We start from the raw sequence: 22,528 nt of genomic DNA, 5'->3' as shown, positions 1-22,528 counted from the left end.
CCCTACCCCACCAGTGATTCCAGTCTTGGGCACTAGGGGATGGCTCTGTAGGTAAAGCATTTTCTACACAAGGACGAGTGTTGCGGGATAATTGTACACTGTGTGAAGATACACTGCTGTGATTGTTAATAAAGAGCTGAGTGGCCAACAGCTAGAAAAGAGGTATAGGCAGGACTTTGGGCAGAGAGAGAAAGTAGGAGGAGACAGTCGAGGCGCCAGAGAGAAGCCAATGAGACACAGAGTCAGACATGCAGAATGAAATGAAGGTAAAATGCCACATGGTAAAATGTAGAATAGAAGCAGGTTAATTTGAGTTGTAAGAGCTAGTGGGACTAGCCTAAGCTAAGGCCGAGCTTTCATAAAAAGACTCCATGTCATTAGTTAAGAGTTGGCTGGCAGGACAGAAAAGGATTCGTTAGAGATGAGGACCTGAGTTCGGATCCCTCAGCACCCACATCAAGCTGGACACAGCAATACCATGTGTAATACCAGCACACCTATGCAGAGATAGACAGAATTCCCAGAACCTTACAGGACAGCTAACCTGGAATACACAGCAGGAGCAATGACAGCCTGCTTCAAACAAGGTAGAAGGTGAGGACTGACCCTGGAAGCTGTCCTCTGACCTCTGCATACATGCCAGGGCATATGCACACATACACAAATACAAATAAAAAACCTGCTAGATATGGTGATACAATCCTATAATCCCAGTCTCAGAAGGCAGAGACAGGAGGATTCTTCCCAGTTTTAGGGCAGCCTAGCTTATATAATAAGTTTGAAGCTACCTTGTGCTTCATAGTAAGAAGCTGTCTCAAAATCAATCCAAATGAAAGTACAGATGGGAGGGGGTGTATGTATATGTGGGTGGCTGAGTGGATGAATAGGTGGGTGGATATATATATGTGTGTGTGTGTGTGTGTGTGTGTGTGTGTATATGATAGGTGGTGGTTGATGTATATATGTATGTATGTATAAGCGAATGCAAGGTGGGATGGTGGTGTATGCATGTATGTATGGGTGGGTGGATGGGAATGAATGTATATATGCATGGGTGGATGCATGGAAGGGTGGGAGTGGGTATATGTACATACGTATGGGTGGGTGGATGGATGAATACGTCGGTGAATATACAGTGGGTGGATGGATAGGTGGGTGGATGTATGTAAGGGTGGGTGAATGGATGGGTAGAGTGGCAGGCGGATGGGTAGATGGACAGACAGCCTGGTGAAAAGACCAATGGATGAACACATGACACTTTAAAAACTCCCCAGCTAATAAGAAGCATGTGAGACAGGAGGTGTGGTGGCTCACCAAGCCTGGGAAGGGATCTACCAGTCTCCACAGCTGGCTCTGTGGTCGAGTGGCTTTCACCTGGAAACAAGAGGACCTCTGGATGGTTTTTAAGCAAGGGAAAAAGGGATTTGTCTTCAATTCCCATTGAAAAAGAGCTATCTTGTTTGGAGTGGAAAACTGGAATGAAAGGACCTATCATGCATGGGACAGGAAAGGAGGAGGAGGAGGTGACAGGAGCTGGAGGCAGGTCAGGAGCAGAAGCAGCCTGAGCTGCATGAGACTAGGCTGGGGTGGGAGCAGATAGAGGTTTCTTGGTCTGCAGTCTCTGGATATCCTGATATTGCAGAGAGATAATGTCTTGTAAACATCAAACTTCCATCAGAGACTTAGGGTGTCATCAAGGCAAGTTCCCAACCACACGCACCTCTCATCCACATTGGCAGATCCAAGCACAAGAAGGCCCCCTTGAACGCCCCGGGACCAGAGGCTCAGCTGAGCAAACAGGTAGGCGAGGACCATCCTTATCCGAGCCTGGATGAGGAAAGAAGGCAGTTACCCTGTGCCTGACCCAGGAAGCAGCTGCACTACGATGTAATCCTAGCACAGGAACATTCAAGTCAGAACACAAACAGGTTGAATGGAGCTGCCCTGTGCTGGGGAAAAGACTCCCACACTCCCCTTGCACCAGTCCACAGCAGGATCACAGTGCCAAGAGTAACATCCTACAGACACCGAGTAGGGGGAGCCAGGAAGAGGCTCAGCAGTGCCCCCCACACTAGTTACCATTTGAGAGGTGGCCATGAACACAAGGGGCAAACAGAGACGGCATGCTGACAACAGACAAGCCCTGGGGCCTTTCCTTTCCCTGTTGACATGTGGCATATAGGCTAACCAAGGTAGCCCAGGGGTGGGGCAGGGCCAGCGGGCCAGGGCTGGATGAAATGCATGGGTGCCCACATACACTCGTGTGTGGTCATGCTCCAGCACACAGACTCACCAAGGCTCAGATGGGCACACCCTCCACATGCACTTTCCCATGCACTGACACTCACAGACCTGCAGCCCAAAGCATGGCTGTGTGGTCAGCGTCTCTAGTGAGGCATACAGGCAGTTAACACAGCACTGCCCCTCTCATCCCCAGAATCCCTGTCTTTCACTGCTTTCCCCTCCGCATCCTTGTGAGGATGAGGGCCAGGCTCAAATACCTACCTGCACATTCTGCAAGGCCAGGTTTTCCCTGCTGCTCCCTCCGTGTGCTGAAAACCGAGGGAACTTCCCGGTCACCAGGCTGAAGATGCCCAGGACAGCCTTCACGGCAGTGTCAATGCTCAGATTGATGTGGTAGCTGGAAGGGCAGGGGTGAGAGGGGTCAGCACAGGTGTGCTAAGACAAGCTCTTTTTTTTTTTTTTTTTTTTTGGTTTTTCGAGACAGGGTTTCTCTGTGGCTTTGGATCCTGTCCTGGAACTAGCTCTATAGACCAGGCTGGTCTCGAACTCACAGAGATCCGCCTGCCTCTGCCTCCCAAGTGCTGGGATTAAAGGCATGCGCCACCATCACAATTACCTTTGAAAAATATTGCTTGGGCCTGGGTATAGTGGTGCACACTTTTAATCCCAGCACTTGGGAGACAGAGGCAGGTGGATTTCTATGAGCTCCAGGTTAGCCAGAGCCACAGAATGAGACCTATCTGGAAAAAAAAAAAAGACTGGAAAGAAGGCTCAGCGATTAACTGACTAGACCTAGACTTGATTCCGAGCATGTTGGCTCACAACCACCTGTAACCTCAGTTCCAAGGGGATTTGATGGCCTCGTCTGCCACTTATATGCACCTGTCCACACTACATAAATAATTAGAAATAATAAAATTTTTTATCATGTGTATTGGGGGGCACACATTCCATGGCATGTGTGGATGTCAGAGAACAACTTTTGGGAGTCAGTCTCTCCTTCCAGGATGTGGGTCGAAGGGATTGAATTCTGGTCATCAGACTTGGTGGCAAGCACCTTTCCCTGCTGAGCCCTCTTGCTGGTCCTCTACTGTCATCTTAGAGCATGTGACTCAGCCATGGCCAGCACAGTAACAACACTACAAAACCATTACTACTTGCCATCTAGTGCCAGAACTCACCAGGCCAGAAAGAAATCCTGCCCAGCAGCCAACACTCCCTACTCCCATTCGCCCCAGCTTGACAACTGCCAGTCCACTGTCTGGACTGATAAATCCACTGTGGGTAGGCTAGGCTGGGCAACTCACAGAAATGGAGTGGTGTATATCGTGGCCTTTGAGACCTGGTGATTTCACTCAGCACGACAGTTCTAAGCATCACTTATGCTTTGGAGGCGCTCCACACCTTCTCACATCAGAACGATACTCCAGTGTGGGCACATGACATTGTGTTTAACTATCCATCCGTCAATGGAGGTTTGGCCCATTTCCTCCTCTCATCATTGTGACAAAGCTGACAACCAGGAACGTCCTGCAGAGGTAACTGTTTGGGCTTGTAACCCTATGAGCGTAAGCCCAGGTATGGAACCTGCTGGTAGGGAAGCTTCTGGCTGTACACAGGAATGTGACAGGCAGTTTCTTGATTTCCCAAAGAGCCTGAATAAAAGAATATTCTAGATGAGGCAGACTCATGCCTCCTGGAAAAGTCTTCATCTTCCCCACAAAGCCTGCGAGCTACATCCAAAGTCTGCTGGACCAGCTCTATGGTATCTCGCTGATGGGAATATATGCCCTGAAACTGCACCTAGGGGTAAGACTGGATGACGGATGTTTATGCGTGTACATGCATGTGAACTGTACAGTCTGGGCTCAAACCCACAGCATTTCACTCAGCTGCCAGATACACACAAGGACACTACAGCGACAGGCTTGTCACCAGCTCTGACGTCTGCCACGGTGCCAGCCTGAGCTCAGCACAGGATGGAGTCCTACCTTCCAATCTGCTGAGCTAGCTCTGTGGCCCTGCTGTGGGTCTCCTGGGAGGAGTTCTCACTGGCCATGTAGCAAGTGGTGAACAGGCGTCCGCAGAGCTCCTGGGGATCTTGCGGGGTGTAGCTGTTTTTGTTCACCAGACTTTGGATGTCTGCCAGCACCTGCTGATCTAGAGCCGCCATGGCAGGATGAGAATCAGTGTCTGTGCACAAAGTCCTGGCCTCCCTCCCAAGTGCCCAGGCAGTCAGCCCACATCTTCCAGGCGCCAGACTCTGTTCAACTTCCTGGGGCCCTTGTAGGTACCAGGTACCCTGGTCTGATCTTCAGCTCCCACATATTAGCCCCAGTCCATTCCTGGCACCTACCTAGCTATCTCCTAAGTTGATGTTCAGTCCCCACAGTCTGTCTCCCAAATTTCCTTGTATCTAGCTCCCATTGATCACCCTAGAGACCACAAATCTAGCCTGGTCCATTGCCCAGGGTTCTAAAAAAATGAGCAAGTCCCTCTCCCAGGTGCTTCAATATTGGCCCTTGTACCCGCAGAGCTAACTGTGCTAACTCACCGATCTGTTCTAGGTCAACCTATGGTCTGTGCTGGGCTAACCCATGGCTCTGCACTGCACTAACCCACGGCTCTGCACTGCACTAACCCACAGCTCTGCACTGCACTAACCCACGGCTCTGCACTGCACTAACCCACGGCTCTGCACTGCACTAACCCACGGCTCTGCACTGCACTAACCCATGGCTCTGCACTGCACTAACCCACGGCTCTGCACTGCACTAACCCACGGCTCTGCACTGCACTAACCCATGGCTCTGCACTGCACTAACCCATGGCTCTGCACTGCACTAACCCATGGCTCTGCACTGCTCCACGGCTCTGCACTGCACTAACCCACTGCTCTGCACTGCCCCACGGCTCTGCACTGCACTAACCCATGGCTCTGCACTGTACTATCCCATGGCTTTGCACTGCACTAACCCACGGCTCTGCACTGTACTATTCCATGGCTTTGCACTGCACTAACCCATGGCTCTGCACTGCACTAACCCATGGCTCTGCACTGCCCCACGGCTCTGCACTGTACTAACCCATGGATCTGCACTGTACTAACCCATGGATCTGCACTGTACTAACCCATGGATCTGCACTGTACTAACCCATGGATCTGCACTGTACTAACCCATGGCTCTGTACTGTACTAACCCATGGCTCTGTACTGTACTAACCCACGGCTCTGTACTGTACTAATTCACTGCTCTGCACTGCACTAACCCACTGCCCCTGCACTGTAGTAACCCACTGCCCCTGCACTGTACTAACCCACTGCCCCTGCACTGTACTAACCCACTGCCCCTGCACTGTACTAACCCACTGCCCCTGCACTGTACTAACCCACTGCTCCTACACTGTACCACGGCTCTCATTGTACTAACCCACGGCTCTGTGCTGAGCTAACTGTGGTCTGTGTTTGGCTGGTCTATGTTCTGGGCTAACCCTCTGCTCCTGTACTGCTCAGGCTATTCTTAGTGCCACTGCACCCATGGTGAGATAAGGACTTGACCTAGGTTGCCAGACCCCAAAGCCTATGACACCTCCCCCAGGGCTGCACTGTTGACAGGCAGTGGCAGGCAGACAAGACTATATCCGCTAACTACCCAGGAAAGGCTGTTACTGGCCTGAGTTCTGGGACTTGAAAAGGACGGACATCTGTGCCCTGCCACTAAGCCTCCCTCACCCATGGTACCCATGACCTGGGTTTGTCCCCTGCTCCGTGCCTGGTTCCCAACCTGCCTCCCTCCTCACACCAATGGACACCAGGTCACCTACTTCCATTCTTCACAGCCTCGCAGACCAGGCAGCACATGGAGTAGACGATGCAGGCGCTGGCTGCACTATCCACACCGCCACTCAGGGGCAGGAAAAACCCAGCCTGGAAGGGGTCAACCAAGTACTGTGTGAGCCAAGCTGCAGATGGGCTCTGCCCCAGCCAATCTCCAGCCTCGCACCACCCTCTGAGTCCCAGAGTCCTACAGGAGCACATGGCCCAGCACCATCTCTCGGGGGGACAAATGGCCCACTTGTATGACAGGTTTCCTAAAGGGCAGAGATGCCACGGGAGCCCAGGCTGCCTTTCTGGCCCTAGATAAGCGTACATCAGGGGATCTGAGAGTTCCCCGCCTTTCAACAGCTCCATAGACCATCATACAGTTTCAAAGTGGGCTTCACCCATCTGGCCTCTGGCCAGTCGAGATACACTCTCCCAAAGAAGAACACCACTATCTCATCCTAGCTTCACACACCAACCAGTAGAGACACATGGGGATGGGTAGGAACAAAACACCCTACCTGTTTGCTCCGTCGGAGGAAGTCCCAGAGCCAGCAGGCAGGCCCAAGGCTGCAGGAGATACTAGTGTTGAGTCTGGAGGCACAAGCCTGGCTCACTGCATCTCTAGAGTGGCCCTGCATGGGGCCCCCAAAAAGCAACACAGAGACACAGCCCAGAGCCTGGGCTCTTGCTGGGCCATCTGCTACAAGCACTGTGTGTCAACCTGGGCATTTCAATTCTGAAACCAGTCTAGGAAACCCCCAGAGGTATCCCACGTGAAATGGGGACACAGAGGCCTGGCACAAGGCCTCAGAGCTTAAGGACGTAGTTCGGAGAGACTACGCTGAGCAGAACCAGGCAGCCTGACCTCATCAGCTACAGGGATTCTTTTACTTTTGACAGGGTCAGTCTCACTATGTAGCAAGGACTGTCTTAGAACTCATGATGTGACAACCACTGTATCTTTAACCCCAGGAAAGCACAGGGACTACCCTAGGCAGATTTTGGGTTTCTTTGAAGCCCCCACACCTTGTAAACCTTGGAAGCCACTGGGATAGTGATGTCCAAAAAGCAACGGGATCCAGAACCAGGGGGCACCAACCTTATCTCCTCCTCGGGACTGTGGTATGTCCACTCCACAGGTTCTGACACTGGTTCCAACAAGTCCTCACTGACCGAGAGGGCAAAATCCACATTCACCCTGGGATAGGGGATCACCCTGCTTGCCTATTGGGAGAGGACATCAGGACACAGTGACAGCTGCAGTTGGAAGCCTCCATGGGTGAGGGGTAGGACTCTAGCAGCCATGGGAGTCACAGATGAGCCCATGGGGAGTTAGGATGGACTGATCGAAGCTGACAGGTGCTGACCAGGGCTTGCAAGGGCAGAGGCGTTACAGACCTTTCCTGGTACTGCGGGAATGGGTGGGGGGATAGCCACTCAGGAGAGCAGTGTGATAGTTCTTCAACAGCCTGAACATGAGGGCCTCACGTGAGCCGGAGGGCTCACTCCTGGACAGATACACCCAGGAAAAAGAACCCATGCTCACTCAAAACTCAGGAGGAGCAGCAGTGGGCACCTTGTGTACAGCCACTGGGTGGAGTGCTACTGTACCCTGAAAAAACAGCAGAGCCCCATGCTTCCACATGGTGAACCTCAAGGATGCTATCCTTAGTGAGAGGAACTGGGTACACCCTCGGTTCAGTACCATCTCTGGTCAAGCCCACAGCATACTGGGCCACCAGCAAGGCCCTGCTGAGCATTCAGGCTGGTGTTTCTCCCATGGTGCTTACCTCCAGGTTTCGAGATGAGATCTCTGCCCTGTAGCTCCGGACATCTTCCAGGTCCAGGGTGGCAGTGAGGACCTCCTAGGTGGGGAAGCAGAGGGAGAGCACAGGACTGCTGTCCCACGTGAATGGGTCAGACCTTTCACAGCAGAAGCTAGGCATCCGCTGTCCCTAGCAAGGTGAAAGGCACCACTACCCTCCTGAACCTTTTCTCCTTTTAAAAAACGTATTTTAAATTATGAGTATGTGTGTGTCTGTGCATATGAGTGCAGTTTCTGTAGAGGCCAGAAGAGGGCACTGGATTCCTGGTGCCAGAGTGATAGGTGGTTGGGAGCTGCCTGACGATGCTGCAACCTGAACTATCTCTCCAGCAGCATCTCTGTCTGGCTGACACCATAACCCCAACTATATTTAGACATCTCCCAGTGACCCCCAGTTATAGCAGGCAACACAATTCTTGTCAGTGACTAGGGTAAGGGTGGGGTTTCAGGAAATGTTCTTTTTTACTTAAAAGACACAGAGAAAGCAATGATTCCTCCAGCTCTGCACATAGTGACTTATAGATGGAATGGCTGGAGCCACTGCAGCCATTCTATGACCAGAAAATGAAGTCAACACAGAGGAAGATGGAGGGGAGAACAGCATGGGGAGTGACATGGCAGTGCATGCCCAGTCTTCCAGGAGCTGAGCATGCGGCTCACCAGCCCCTCTGAGAACTGTGTGGCCCCTGAGGTGGATTTGTGCAGGGCTGTCTTCTATGTCCTCACACCCCCGCCAAAGGACTGTGATGACACACACACACAATCCCCTTGCCTGGCCGGCCTCATGAAGCCCCTCCCTATGGGAGGTGATGTGTTTCCTCTGTGCTTCCCATCACTCAGGGCACAGTGGGAGGTGATGGTTAACACTGATTGTCATCTTGATACAATGTAGAATCACCATGGAAACCAAATCTCTGGGTATGTCTGTGAGAGAGTGTCTAGATTGGGTTTATTGATGTAGATGCCCTCTGAATGTGGGGGGCGCCAGCCTGTGGGCTGGGGTCCCAGACTGAATGAAAAGTAGAAAGTGAGCTAAGCACCAGCCCTCATCTCTGTGCTTTCCAATATGGATGTGCTGTGCCCTATGGACGTGCTGTGCCCAGCTGGCTCACACTCCTGCAGTGACGCATTCCCACCATGATGGACTGGTAGCCTCCAGCTGTGAGTCAAAATAAACCCTTCCTCCCCAAAGACCTGTCTGGTATTTGTCACGAGTGAGTAGTACAGTGAGTAGACTGTACAGGGTACAGTCCTCCTTTAATGTGTGCTGTCCAGGCCATGGGGAAACTGATAGGTCTTGGATATGCCAGATACCCCTGAGGATAATGCCCCCAGTTAAGTCTGATGGTCACCATCCCTTTTAACAGGATTAGGTCTAGTGCCTGCTAATCCCTGATTGGGGGGCTTTATCCTGCCAGCCTCCAAAATGAGTCAAATATACTCACTAGCCCCTGCATGAAGCCAGGCGGCCGTGTGTCCCAGACACCATGGTATCTGCCCCAGTGTGCTTACTATAGCCTGGGGTCCTCCTCCCTAGCTCGTGCCCAGCGTGGACATTTTTCTCTGCTCTGGGTTCCATCAAAACCTGCCCTAAGGGGATCCCTCCTCACAGCCAGGGGAGGGGAAACTCTACAGATGAGCAGTTAACTGACTGGGCAGTGGGAACGCAGCTTCCCATCCCCATGCTTGGCTCATTACCACATCATCCAATGAGAACTGAGTGCCCTGGGCAAAGATACTCCCGTTCATGGCAATCATGGCACAGCCATCGTAGTAGAGACGGTCACCGTCGCAGCCCTTCTGGTTGGCTAGCAGGTAGATGCCACCATTCTAGAAGAAGCAGAGGAGACAGTATGGCTGTCAGTGCTTTATATAACCTGCGACTGCCGCTAGTCCTGACTGGGACACCTAGATGCACCAGACTTCCCAAGCTGTCATTGGCATCCAGGCTCTGAGAGGGACAGAGGGTGCAGGTGGGGACACCAAGCCCCATGGCGTTGATTCATGTGGCCTTGACAGATGTGCTGTGATTTCCTCGAAACTGAAAAGTCAGAAAGTCAATAATGTACAAGTCTCAGGAAGCTCCTGAAACTTAGCAGATGTACGTGGCCCCTCCTCTCCTAGGTCACATAAGCAGTAAGAACTGCTGAGAGGCTCTCAGACCAGCCAAGTGCCTGGCAGAGACTCTCTGATCTGTCAAACTGCCTGCAAACTGTGGAGGGAGCTCCAGGGTTCCAGTCCTATGAGCTGTCGATGGGGCTTTGGTGATGCAGCTGCCTTTGACTCATCCCTGCTCCTGCCTATTACTCCTTACCCACACCGCTGAGTAATTCCAATAAACTCATTGGGCTTACCACATTTAACTCTGGTGGTCCTGTTACTTTGGTCATTGACTTAACACATTTAACTCTGGTGGTCTTGTTACTTTGGTCTATCACTGACTTACCACACTGAACTCTGGTGGTCTTGTTACTTTGGTCTATCACTGACTTACCACATTGAACTCTGGTGATCTTGTTACGTTGGTCTATCATTGGCTTACCACACTGAACTCTGGTGGTCTTGTTACTTTGGTCTATCATTGGTTCCCTACCAGGAGTGAGTAGACCTGTTAGGCCTTCCCCCAATAATGTCACATGACACCAGGTGTCAGGCATCCCATAGAACATTCACTTTTACTGTCCCTCAGCCCTCAGTGCAATGCTGCAGTCCCTATCTGGCAGGGCCACTGCAGCTAGAGCAGTGTGGTGAGGCAGCATTGAGCTTTAGAGCCACAAGACACACTGGTGACCTTGAGTGACCTCTGTGAGACCTGGATGCTATCCCCTGTCTATGCCCATCTTCAACCTGTGGCATGTCTATCTGCACCAAGAACTAACAGTACTGCTCCACTGTATCCAAGATCAGTGGCAGGTGCATGCAAGTTGGCATGTGTTTCCATGACAACCACGGACAGGAGCACATCCTCATAGCAGTGTCAAAAGAATCTGTTTTATATGATGGCAGTTAGGGCCTGGGGATACAGGAAGAGAAACCTGGGAGGGACCAAGCATGTGTATGAAATACAGCTTCAAACCACAGCCTTAAGTATGCACCAGAGGTGGCTGAGCCCTGCCCCAGGTACCACTGCTCTTGGAGGTTCCTCTGACAGAACCTTAACTTGTGACACTGCTCATCCATCCTGCCCAATGCCTACCTTGGAGGTGGCCATGGTCACCAGATCCACCCTGGTATGGGCTTTACGTAGCACGTGGTGGCTGCCCGAGGCATTGGTGATGATCTCCACACCATCCAGGCCCATGTCGACGTGAGGGCTGTGGAAAGAGGCAGGCAGAATGACAGCTGAGCTCCTGTGGCCCCTCAGCTATCTAGGGGGACCTCCATGGTTAAGGCCATGACCTCAAGAGGCTACAAAGTCTGGGTCCTCCCACTGGTCAGCCCTGGATGGAGAATGGATGGCAAAGAGTCAGCTGACCTGCGCGGTGTCCAGAGCTCTTCACAGACCTCACTTCCAATACAAGTGTCCTTGGTGGCAAGTACCACATCTCCGAAGGGAACGGTTTTCTGCAGTGGAGAGAAAAGACCACTTTAGATCTCAGGGCTGCTTACTGGGCTACACACTGGCCTCCGACATCTTGAAGGCTACCATACTGTCCCAGGCCCTCGCTAAGGCTTTCCTTACCGTGGGTGTGCCCAGTTCCAGCATATTCAACTTCTGCTGACCCCAGGCTCTCTCATTTCCCTACATATAACCACAGCCACGCAGCTTTGCTGCAGCTGCAACAGGTCCTTTCACCCACTCCATCTCCTGCCACCAACAATGGCACCATTCACAAAGGCTGCAAGTAGAGTGAGGACCCCAGGCCCACAGTGCAGCAAGAGGGGCAAAGCCCAGAGATATGCCCGTCGCTGGCTGATGGTGGCTTCCTAGAACAGGTCCCTGAATCTGTCTACCTCCATTCAGGGCTGACTCCTGCAGCGGGGCTTGCAGTCAGCTCTCCTGCACTCAGCATGGATTCCACTCTGAACTTGCCATCTACCCAGCTGTGCTCTGACTCCGCCCACCCGCAGCCTGCACTGGCAGGAAGCCCTGGGAAGGATGCACCTGCTTTGTCAGGTCCTGTAACATCCGAGGGAGGACATACTCCTCAGTTTGCCTGGAAGGAAAGAATCAAAGCATGGCAAAGCTGAGATGAGGTCCTGGGACACAGGAAGCATGGCGCAGGCATGGACCCTCCATCTCACCATGCCAGGCTCCTGAGAGTGTTGTGTCCTCAGAGCCAAAGCCACCCATTCATGTAGAGACCTATGGCAGACACTGTAGTACTCATGCATACTGGAGTGTCTCTGCCTCTCTGTTTTCTGAGAGACTTGTGGAGAGGGGGACTGGAATCAGGCCATTGTTCCAAGGGAGAAATGGGGGCTCTTCCTAACCATGGAAAAGTCCTGCGATGTTTACCTACAGACATAACCACACCTACCTTACCAATGAGACAACAGGGTCATACTCCACAGTCTTTAACAGGCAGGGTATTTACCACACACGGCTTTGGTCTATAGGGTCTCATCCTCAAACAAGCCGCTACACGGTACACTGCTTAGATGCCAAATGCAGAGTGCTCTGTGGTGGCCCATGGGCACACTGCCAGTGGTTCTTCTACTTAAGCACAATGCCAGCAGTCATAGAGCTGAGTGGACAAGGCCTCTCCCGCCCATCAATACAGGGAACAGAAACAAGATGCCCACAGACCTCCTCACGGCCACACCATCCTAGAGGAGTCCTCTGTCCCCATCTGTAGGACAGGAAGCAGCAATGTCGCTAAACCAAGATGTTGTTGAGCCACCAGTACATTCATCCTCACCTTTTCCAACTCATGCAAAGACCCACTCAGTACTGGCCTGCTGCCCCAGCACTGGACTACAGGACAAGCTCCTATCTCAACAAACCACAAAAGAGAACACTAACAAAATACCCGTATTGTTACATGAAATAAAAAGCTACTGGGTGAATGGCCCAATGTATGTTACAGGAGAATGAGCTCTTTGCACTCTGCCCTATTTATGGGTCATCTAAGGACAGACCCAAACGAAGTCCCAGAAGGGCAGGAAGGGGCTGGGGAGGCCATTTCTTTTTACTTGATTTTTAGCCGGGCGATGGTGGCGCATGCCTTTAATCCCAGCACTCGGGAGGCAGAGCCAGGCGGATCTCTGTGAGTTCAAGACCAGCCTGGTCTACAGAGCTAGTTCCAGGACAGGCTCCAAAGCCACAGAGAAACCCTGTCTCGAAAAATCAAAAAACAAACAAAAAATAAAAAAAAATAAAAATACTTGATTTTTATATTAATTTATTCACTGTGTATATAAGTAAGTACATGGGTGTGCACATGCCACAGTGCTCATGCAGAGGTCAGAGGACAACTTTCAGGAACCAGTTTCAGGATACTTTAAAAATATGTATTTATGTGTGCAGGTGTGTGTCTGTCTGTGTGTAGGAATGTGTATATGAGACAGGTGCTCACAGAGACAAGAAGAGGGCACCAGATCCCTTGGAACTCAAGTTACAGACAGTTGTGAGCTGCTTATGGGTGCTGGGAAAATGAACCCAGGTCCTCAAGAAGAACAGCCAGTGCTCTTAATCCCTGAGTCATCCTCCAGCCCCTCACTCTTAATTTAATATTATTTTTCTAGACAGAGTCTCACTGTTTAGCCCTGGTTGGCCTGGAACTATACAGAACAGATTGGACTTGAATATACAGAGCACAGCCTGTCCCTGCCTCCTGTGTGCTGGGATTAAAGGTGTGCACCACTTATTCTTGTGTTGAGGGAAATTTTAACCATATTATAATTGGATAGTATAGCACTCTCATAACACATCCAGAGCACAGACAAAGAAAACAACTTTATACTATTAACACCAAAACAAAACACAAGAGACACACCCTTCCCCCAACAAAACAAAACAAAACAAAACAAAAACTTCTAACACAACGCTGGATACAAGTCTAGAAACTGAGCCAATTTCTGAATAAACCTTAACAAATTCAATCCAAGTTTTTGCTTGTTTGTTGTTTTGTTTTTTTCAAGACAGGGTTTCTCTGGGTAGCCCTGGCTGTCCTGGAACTCTTTCTCTGTAGACCAGACTGGCCTCGAACTCACAGAGATCCTCCTGCTTCTACCTCATGAATGCTGGGTGTGTGTCATCACTGATCGGCTGAATCCAAGTTTAATATTCCACATTCACTTGAATTTAAAGAAGGGCACAAAGGTTTACTCTCTCTGTTCACCTGACATACATGGGAAAGACACTGGGATTCAACATTTATTCTCCATTTTTAAAAGGCAGAGCCGGAGAGATGACTCAGCAGTAAAGACCTGAGTTCCTACCCAGCAGTTGTGAATGGCAGTTAACAAGTGGCTGTAACTCAGGTCCAGAGGATCCGTGGCCCTCTTTTGGGCTCTGTAGGTACATACATACACACACACACACACACACACACACACACACACACACACAGAATTAAAAATATATATTTTTAAATTCACAGTAAAAAACAAAGGGTGGTGAGACATAGGTCTGAAGCCAAATGGAGAAACTCAAGGAGATTTCTGGATAGTTAGGAGAAAGGCAAAAAGCCAAGCCTTCTATCCTAGGAATACTCTAGAATGTTGTAGAAATGCTGTCTGGCGAAAGTGAAGAGGATGGGCTGAGAAACATAAATACGGAAAGAAATTGTATCAGGTGCACATTACGCAAAGTTCTCCTTGACAGAGGAGAGAAGGAAGTCAACACAATTACAAGACAGGACCAGAATTCACAAGGACATCCATATACAGCAACCCTCAGAATCCAGTGGTTTTCCTAGATCAGCTGTCAACCACTTAAAGAATCCTGCTATGACCCTGTTCACAAGGGCACTTGCCAATTATAGATGGGGGTAACTGGTAGTTTGAATAAGAATGGCCCCATAGGCTCATATATTTGAATGCTTAGAGTGGCACTATTTGAAAGGATTAGCAGGTGTGGCCTTGTGGAGGAAGTGTGTCACTGGGGGTGGGCTTTGGGATTATGAAGGCCCAAGCCAGGCCCAGAGTTTCTCTCTTCTTGATGCCTGTGGATCTGAGTGCAGAACTCAACTGCTTCTCCAGCATCATATCTGCCTGCGTGCCACCTCTGAAACCGTAAGCCCCAATGACATGCGTTCTTTCATATGAACTGCATCCATGGTGTCTCTTCACAGCAAAAGAACACTAAGACAGTAACCTAAAACACAGAGCAGGGCTTCCCAAATGGGGCCATGTTCCCTAGGAAATATTTGGTAAAGTCTGGGATGATAGGTTTTTTGCTCCGTGATAGGATCTTGTGTTCCCCAGGCTGACATGGAGCTTATTAAGTAGCCAAAGTGTCTTTGAAGTCCTGATTCTTCAGTCTTCTCTTCCAAGTGCCAGGATGAAGGGTGTACACCACTATGCCTACCTAGTTTACAAGGATTTTGGCTAATGAAGTCTACTGAGGTTGGGGCACCTCTGCCTCTGCCCACCATATACCACACAGGACAGACTGCTCCCCTCAGAGAATGAACTGTTCCCAAAGGTCAAATGGGCTATGGGGAGAGTCCACGCTCTAAAGGACAACTTGAGACACAGTGTCCCTCCACTTAAGAGTGACCAGTGACCACTGACTGACAGCTGAGGTCTTATGGTGTCTACTGGCTCAGACGTGAACTGAAAGCATGGAATCAGCCATGTCTGAATGGCTGGAATAGTCCTCCCACCTCCACAGTGTTCTGCGGCTCACCTCCCAACTGAGGCTGTTGTGCTGAGGATGTCTAGTGAACACTCGGTGTGTGGTCCCAACTCATGGCAGCCGAAGCACCCAACACTCACCGGCTCCTGGACCAGGGGGTGAACCAGCGCAGTTCCCGGTAGTTGCCTTCGTTGGCCAAGGCCATCTTGGGCCTGATGAGGAGGATCTTCCTACAGTGGGTGAAAGGACTGATCATACCAACCTCCTGGGACAAGCAGGCCTCTGCCATAAAACTTGCCCCATAGGATAAGGTGAGGTCACTGAGTTGGTTCAAGTCCAGGGCCCTGAGAAAACCTGTTGTGTTTTTTTTTTCTCTAGGTTTAAGCTTTCTGCTTGGGAAAATAAAAGGTCTCTATGACTCCATTAGCCAACAAGTGTACTTTGCTGGAAGCTGGCACACGCGTGGGTGTGTATGCGTTGGTGGAGGGGCGGCCAGAAGACTTCCCTCACCTTTATTGTCCAGGTGACAAGGATAAAAGCCCAAACAAACCCAACCTTGGGTCTCCTACTCTAGCCTGAGCGAGGGTGGCTGAGGCCCAGAGATGGAGATTCATAGCAGTTGCTGGGACAGTGTACCGTGCTCACTCAGGACACCCCTCAAGATATTCCCCACCTGAGCCAGGCACAGGCATGCCAGCCCCCCGCCTCCCACGACCTCACTTACCGGTTGAGAAAGATGACTCTGCAGTTGTAGCGAACATTCCGGTGCATCACAGGCCTGCAAACAGGAGGGAGGATGCGTGTCTGCATCTCTTGCTGCACAAGAGAGCAGCAAGCAGAGGCAGTGGCACTAACTACAGTCATGTGTCTTTTGCTCCCATACACACACAGGTGGACACCGAAGGTCCTCCTTATCCAGCTCCACTTTGTTTTTTAGTATTAAACTTTACTTTAGATTTTGTGCGTGTACATTCATGCATGCATGTGTGTATGTACACACAGGTACACATGTATATATCTGTACACACACATCTACATACATACATACACCAATCTGTGTGCATATGTGTATGTATGTCAACATGCACTTGTGCATGTGTGTACAGATCTCCTAGAGCTGCAGTTACAGGTGGATGGGACATACAAGTACATGGAACTGAACTCGGAGTGTACGCAGCATGTGCTCGTAACCATTAAGCCATCTCTCAAGCTTCTCCACTTTATTTTTTTTGAGACAGGGTCTCACTTATCCTGGGGGCTCACAGAAGCAACCCCAAAGACCCTTCTATCCTACCTCCCAGCACTGGGCTTTCAAAGGCATCCTGATGTACATGGTTTGTCACATGGATCCTGGAGCCCAACTCAGGTCCTCAGATCTGCAGTCCTTTATGCTCAGAGCATCCCCCCAGCCCTTGGATGCTTTGTATTGGCATGAGATTCCCTCAGATCTTTAGAGAAATCCTCAACATTCTTCTGTAGCTTTCAAATTCAACTCAAAGGTGTTCTGAAACAAGGCTCCCTCTTCTAAAATGTCTCAGAGCTTAGGGTGACTGCTTCCATCACTGCTTGCCTCTGCTGCCGCTTCCCCTAGCCAGAGGCTCACCTGCCCTAATGCTTCCTTCCAAACAGGATCAGAGGTAGGATATACGCAGGGGTACCCTGTCTTTCATCTGTCAACTCCCCCCACCCCAGCCCTAGCCATGGCTCATGCACAGTCACTATAAGCAGCTCGTATCATCACGGCTTCTAGTCCTCTCCTAAGCCAAGTAAAGTACATTCGAGGATGGGAATGATGTGCTTCCGTTTGTACAATAGATGTGTAGAATACTAGATGATTACATAAAGCAGGGCCTCAGACAGCATGCTTCAGCTAGCCCTCTGGAGGTGGAGGCAGGAGGATCAGATGTTTGATGTCAAACTCAGCTACACATAGTTCAGGGGTAACCTGGGTTATATAAGACCCTGACTCAAAGAAACCAAGCCTGATTGGCGGTAAAATGGCCCTAAGGGGTAAGGAACTTGCTGCCAGGGCAGACCACCTGAGTTCCAGCTCTGGGACCCACGTGGTGGAAGGAGAGACTGACTCCCACACGCATGCTGTGGTATATAAGCACACACAAAATAATTAAATACAACAAAAAATTAGAAAACCAGACTAAAATCCAGAGCCAAACTAAACACAACAACAACGAAAATGAACCCCCCTCCCAAAAAAATGTAACAGGGTTTTCTAGCTAGAGGAGGCATTAAAACAAGGACAGACATCACCAGATAATGATCAGAGCTGTCACCACACAGACATTTTCAAGTTTAGCCAGAAGGCAGAACACAGGAAGCACTTCATGTGAGAGCATGCTGTGGTCTTCCATATACAAAGAACTCTCCAGCCAGGCGGTGGTGGCGCACGCCTTTAATCCCACACTCGGGAGGCAGAGGCAGGTGGATCTCTGTGAGTTTGACGCCAGCCTGGTCTACAAGAGCTAGTTCCAGGACAGGCACCAAAGCTACAGAGAAACCCTGTTTCAAAAACAAAAAAACAAAAACAAACAAACAAAAAAAAACAAAAAAAACAAAAAAAGAAAGAAAGAAAAGAAAAAGCAAAGAACTCTCCAAACAAATAAGACAGCTGTATTCAGAGCTCCCAAACTAGGCAACTCTACAACAGTATACAACAATCACCGACTAGGAAAATGCTGAACTCGTTGGGTAATAGAGTAAATCAGGGCTGGGGAAGAGGCTCCACAGTGCACAGCACTTGCTGCTCTAGCAGAGGCCCAACAACAGGGACCACTATGCAAAGAGGTCAAACTACTATGGTCAGACACACACTTGAAGGTTCTAGGCCACTGTGCTGAGTGAAGCCATACTTGAGAAAGCCAGGTCACTCAAGGCTTCATGGATGGTATGTTCCCAGGAGCAGCTCCCACAAAATTCACCATGAAGAAAACTGTGTGGCAGGATGAACATTTAGCTTGTGCAGAGTGTGTTCATGGGTGCCCAGAAACCCCTGGAAGAACTCAGAAACTGCTTCCAAGAGTTATTGCCTTGGGGAGGTTAAGCGGCTACAGAGCTGAGCAAAACTGACATTCAACATAGAGGTTTTAATGTCCCACTCAGACCCTATGGCCCTGATGAAGGGGCGCTGGGTGTCTCGAACTTGCCTTTCTTCTGAGCGTCCCCTTCCACACCCGCATACTGGCACTTACATGCCCACATCACAGATGATGTCCTGAGTGACGGAAGAATCCAGAAGGGCAGCCAGGACTTGGAGCGAATGCAGGAGTGTGTCTGACTCGTGATAATGATCCCAGCATCCATAGCCACTGAAGAGAGAGGGAGCAGACCAGTGAGGGGCCAGGAGCGGCCAGGAGGGGCCCAGGGATACCATGATGGTTGGGTCAGGTACCAGGTTTTCCAGAGCCTTCCAGGTGAGTGAGTAGTTAAGAACAAATTCAATGAGGGACACAGATAGAATGGGAGAGAGTCAGGATTCTGTGGAGAGACATTAGACTAGAGAAGCAGGTTAACCCAGGAGGATAAGGAGGAAGATGCCTTGGGGCTGATATAAAGTGTGGGAGAGAAGTACGTGTCTGCTTCCCTTATATCCAGATGTTAGAGCAGCGGTTCTCAACCTTCCTAATGCTGCGACCCTTGAATACAGTTCCTCATGTTGTAGTGACCCCCAACCATAAAATTATTTTGTTGCCATTTATAAATATACTTTCATTATGTTATAAATTATAATGCAAATATCTGTGTGTATCTCTCCCCCCCCCCCCGCAAAGAGGTCTCGACCCACAGGTTGAGAACTACTGCATTAGAGTACAGGAGGGAGGGGGACAAAGAGGAGAGGACAATCTGAAACACATGGCTGGTCAGGAGCCTCAAAGACAGACAGGTACCCCAAACCAGAGAGGAGCTGTAGCTGGTAATGGCCACACAAGGGAGTGGCCTAGCAAGAGGACAGAAGAAATCAAGTTATCAGTTTCTCTATTCTCACAAAAAGGGCACCAGAAAGAGACCATTAAAAGATGCTGAGATTAAAAAAAAAAAAAAAAAAAAAAAAAAAAGGCCGAGATGAAACCTCTTTCTGGCCAAATAGGTAAATGAAAACATGGGGTTAATGAGATCTTGGCTCAGTGGGTCAAGGCCTTTCCCACTATGACTGATGGCCTGGGTTTGATGCCCAGACCCCCACACCCCTACACACACAAAATGCACATGTTCCCAAAGAAATGCAATAACTTTTTTTTAAGGGATTAGAGAGATAGCTCACTTGCTCTTACAGAGGACCCGGGTTTAATTCCTGCAGCCACACGGTGGCTCACAACTACCAATTTCAGGGGAGCCAACATGCTCTTCCTGCCTTTGTGGGCACCCGTCATGAAGGTGCTGCACAGAGAGATGTGCAAGCAAAAGACCCATACACACAAAACAAATAAATATAAAAAATTTTCTTTTTAATTACAAAAAGAAAGAAAACGAAAACCAGGGGAGGTGTCTCAGTGCCATGTAAGATACCACGGGAGCCATTGCAAACAGCTCTGGGGCTGCAGGTGCAAAAATCAAGGCATCTATAGAACTAGTGTCTGCTACAGACTGCTCCCTGCTTCAAATATGGTACCTGCATTGCTTCTCAGCATTTTGGCTCAGAGCAGTTGCAAAGAGGGCATCTTGCTGGTGGCCTCATATGGGGGAGGCAAACAGGCTTCCTGGGGCCTTTATTTAAGATGCCACTCATGGTGATTTAATTCCTTCTCTCATGCCCCACCTCTCAACATCATAACCCAGCCTGGTCCAACCTCGTCCCTCTATTTGCCCACTAGAAGTCTGGAGTCATCCAGCCTTCACCACCTGCCCTGACCCAGTCCCACTCTCAAGTTGCTTTGCATTTCTTCTGCTCTTAGTACTGCCCCTCTTCTTCCCATCTTTTGATACCACTACCTGCCCTCCCAGTGGTGGGATGCCTGTGTGCTTAGCCATACCATATTTCCAGTTCTGGTCCAAGCCTGTATCTTGCACCTCTGGCTTTAGCAATTTGAATGCCTAAATGGAGAGAGAGGTAGGAAGAAAGAATTCAGCAGCTAGAACGCATTCGAAGGCAAGAAAAGCAGGGTGCTGCAGCAATACAGCCAGAGCCAGGCTCTGTGGTGTGCACAGGTCTGTTAACAGCAGAGGAGAGCAGGCACCTGAACTCACCTATATACACTTGCAGGAGTCGAGAAATAGGGAGGATAGTGTAGTACTTTCTCATCAGACTGTCTTGGAACACCAGTCCACAAATAATGACATAGAGACTTACCAATTATGAAAGTTTCACCTTAGCTTAGGCTTCCAAACTAGCTCTTATAACTTAAATTAACCTGCTTCTATTCTACATTCTGCTAAGTGGCTTGGTTACCTCTCCTCTGTATAGTACATTCAACTTGTTCCACCTCTAGCTGGTGTCTGCCTGCCTCTCTTCATCCCCGAGTTCTCGCTCTTCCTGGAAATCCCACCTATCTTCTCTCTCTATTCAGCTCTTGATTAAGCCCCTCACAGTGACACATCTTCACACAGTGTAAACAAGTATTCTGCATCAGGGTGGGGGGGCCTTAGCACTGGGGAGGGCTAAGTCACACTGTGGTAGGTAATCAATTCGCAGACACCAAGACCAGCTTTAGGAAAAAGCAGTAGACAGATTGTGAAGGCTTCCAACTCTAGTATGGTGCCAGCAGCTAGCACTCACATCAGGTTGACAGCTGCTGCCAACATGCAGGCGAGGTACCCCATCTTCACCCCATATACTCTGTCAAGACATAGACTCTGACAAGAAAAGCAGGTCAATATATACTAAAAAAATAAAAACACCCGGGCTGGCCAGATAGCTCAGAGGTAAAGGCGCTTGTGACCAAGCCTGACAACCCAAGTTTACACAGAACAGTGGTCTTCAACTTTCCTAATGCTGCTAGGCTTTAATACAATGTGGTGACCCCTAACCATAACATTATTTTCATTGCTACTTCCTAACTGTAATTTTGCTACTGCTATGAATCATAATGTAAATATCAAACATGCAGGATATGTGATATGTGACCCCTGTGAGTCATTCAACCCCAAAGGGTTTGCAACAGACAGGTTGAGAACTGCTGACGTTGACCTACATGGTGGAAGGAGACACCCGACTCCTGCAAGCAGTCCTCTGACCACTAGCACACGATGACAAGCATGCGTACATGCAATAAATAATAACAAACGTGGGGTTCTGTTGGCTTTTAAAGCTGACTCTTGCAGTTTAGTCTTCTTACAGGGGCAGCTCAGCATGGAAAATATGAAGTGGGAAATCTGCAGCGACACTCTCCTCTGAGCTGAGAGCTCACCGTTTATCTGCTTTTCCGGTTCAGTAAGCATTTTCCCAATGCCCATCTACCAGGAATGTCCTCAGAGACCCTACACCACCGTTCCCACGGAAACAGCTCCAAGGACGGGCAGCTCCTAGAAGATGGCTGAGGGCAGTGTCTACCCAGCCAGGTAGGATGCCCCCATCTCCATTCCTGCTTTGCTACTCCACGTGTCCCCCAAACTGGGAAGTCCCCCTGAAAGCTCACTAGCGCCAAGTCATTACCCTTTTATCTGTTCTCACGCCCAGCGCTGTGAGTCTCTCCCGGGCAAAGTTGTGCACTGGTCTTGAGAGCCATACCCTGATCTTTGTGGACTTTGGATTCTTCCGGTCCCCCGTCACCCCTAGACTCACTCTTTAAAATCCTCTGGAAATTGCCCTCAAAATCCAGGGCCCACTGGTTGAGTGCACAGGTGGCTACGGTCACCTTGCGGCCCATTCTGATTTGCAGGCTGCCGGCAGAGACCCTGAACAGACACTGCACTGCAGCCTACAGCGCCACTGCCCGGA

At 49.9% G+C, this 22,528-nt stretch overlaps 1 protein-coding gene across 4 annotated transcripts in view; it reads right to left on the bottom strand.

The window, feature by feature from the left end:
* Window positions 1–22,528, bottom strand: part of Nadsyn1 (NAD synthetase 1) — a 28,528-nt gene extending 6,000 nt beyond the window's left edge. Inside the window, exons 1-16 of one of the 4 annotated variants that reach the window (XM_041666569.1) lie at window positions 22,373–22,528; window positions 20,625–20,685; window positions 18,846–18,962; window positions 16,364–16,417; window positions 15,780–15,869; window positions 12,001–12,052; window positions 11,371–11,459; window positions 11,092–11,209; window positions 9,594–9,725; window positions 7,861–7,935; window positions 7,170–7,294; window positions 6,589–6,637; window positions 6,070–6,172; window positions 4,236–4,404; window positions 2,506–2,641; window positions 1,721–1,827 (exon numbers count right to left, since the gene is read on the bottom strand). In XM_041666569.1, coding sequence (XP_041522503.1) covers window positions 1,721–1,827; window positions 2,506–2,641; window positions 4,236–4,404; window positions 6,070–6,172; window positions 6,589–6,637; window positions 7,170–7,294; window positions 7,861–7,935; window positions 9,594–9,725; window positions 11,092–11,209; window positions 11,371–11,459; window positions 12,001–12,052; window positions 15,780–15,869; window positions 16,364–16,417; window positions 18,846–18,962; window positions 20,625–20,685; window positions 22,373–22,457 — 1,562 coding nt within the window. In that variant the 5' untranslated portion in view covers window positions 22,458–22,528. Of the gene's footprint in view, window positions 1–1,720; window positions 1,828–2,505; window positions 2,642–4,235; window positions 4,405–6,069; window positions 6,173–6,588; window positions 6,638–7,169; window positions 7,295–7,860; window positions 7,936–9,593; window positions 9,726–11,091; window positions 11,210–11,370; window positions 11,460–12,000; window positions 12,053–15,779; window positions 15,870–16,363; window positions 16,418–18,845; window positions 18,963–20,624; window positions 20,686–22,243; window positions 22,351–22,372 lie in introns of those variants that run through there. The other 3 variants (XM_041666570.1, XM_041666571.1, XM_041666572.1) reach the window with 3 other exon arrangements.

The sequence above is a fragment of the Microtus oregoni genome, unplaced genomic scaffold, assembly GCF_018167655.1.
Source record: "Microtus oregoni isolate MIOR12 unplaced genomic scaffold, Mior012 000016F_ref0000370, whole genome shotgun sequence".
NCBI classification, from domain to species: domain Eukaryota; kingdom Metazoa; phylum Chordata; class Mammalia; order Rodentia; family Cricetidae; genus Microtus; species Microtus oregoni.
This window is presented reverse-complemented; position numbering and strand designations above follow the sequence as displayed.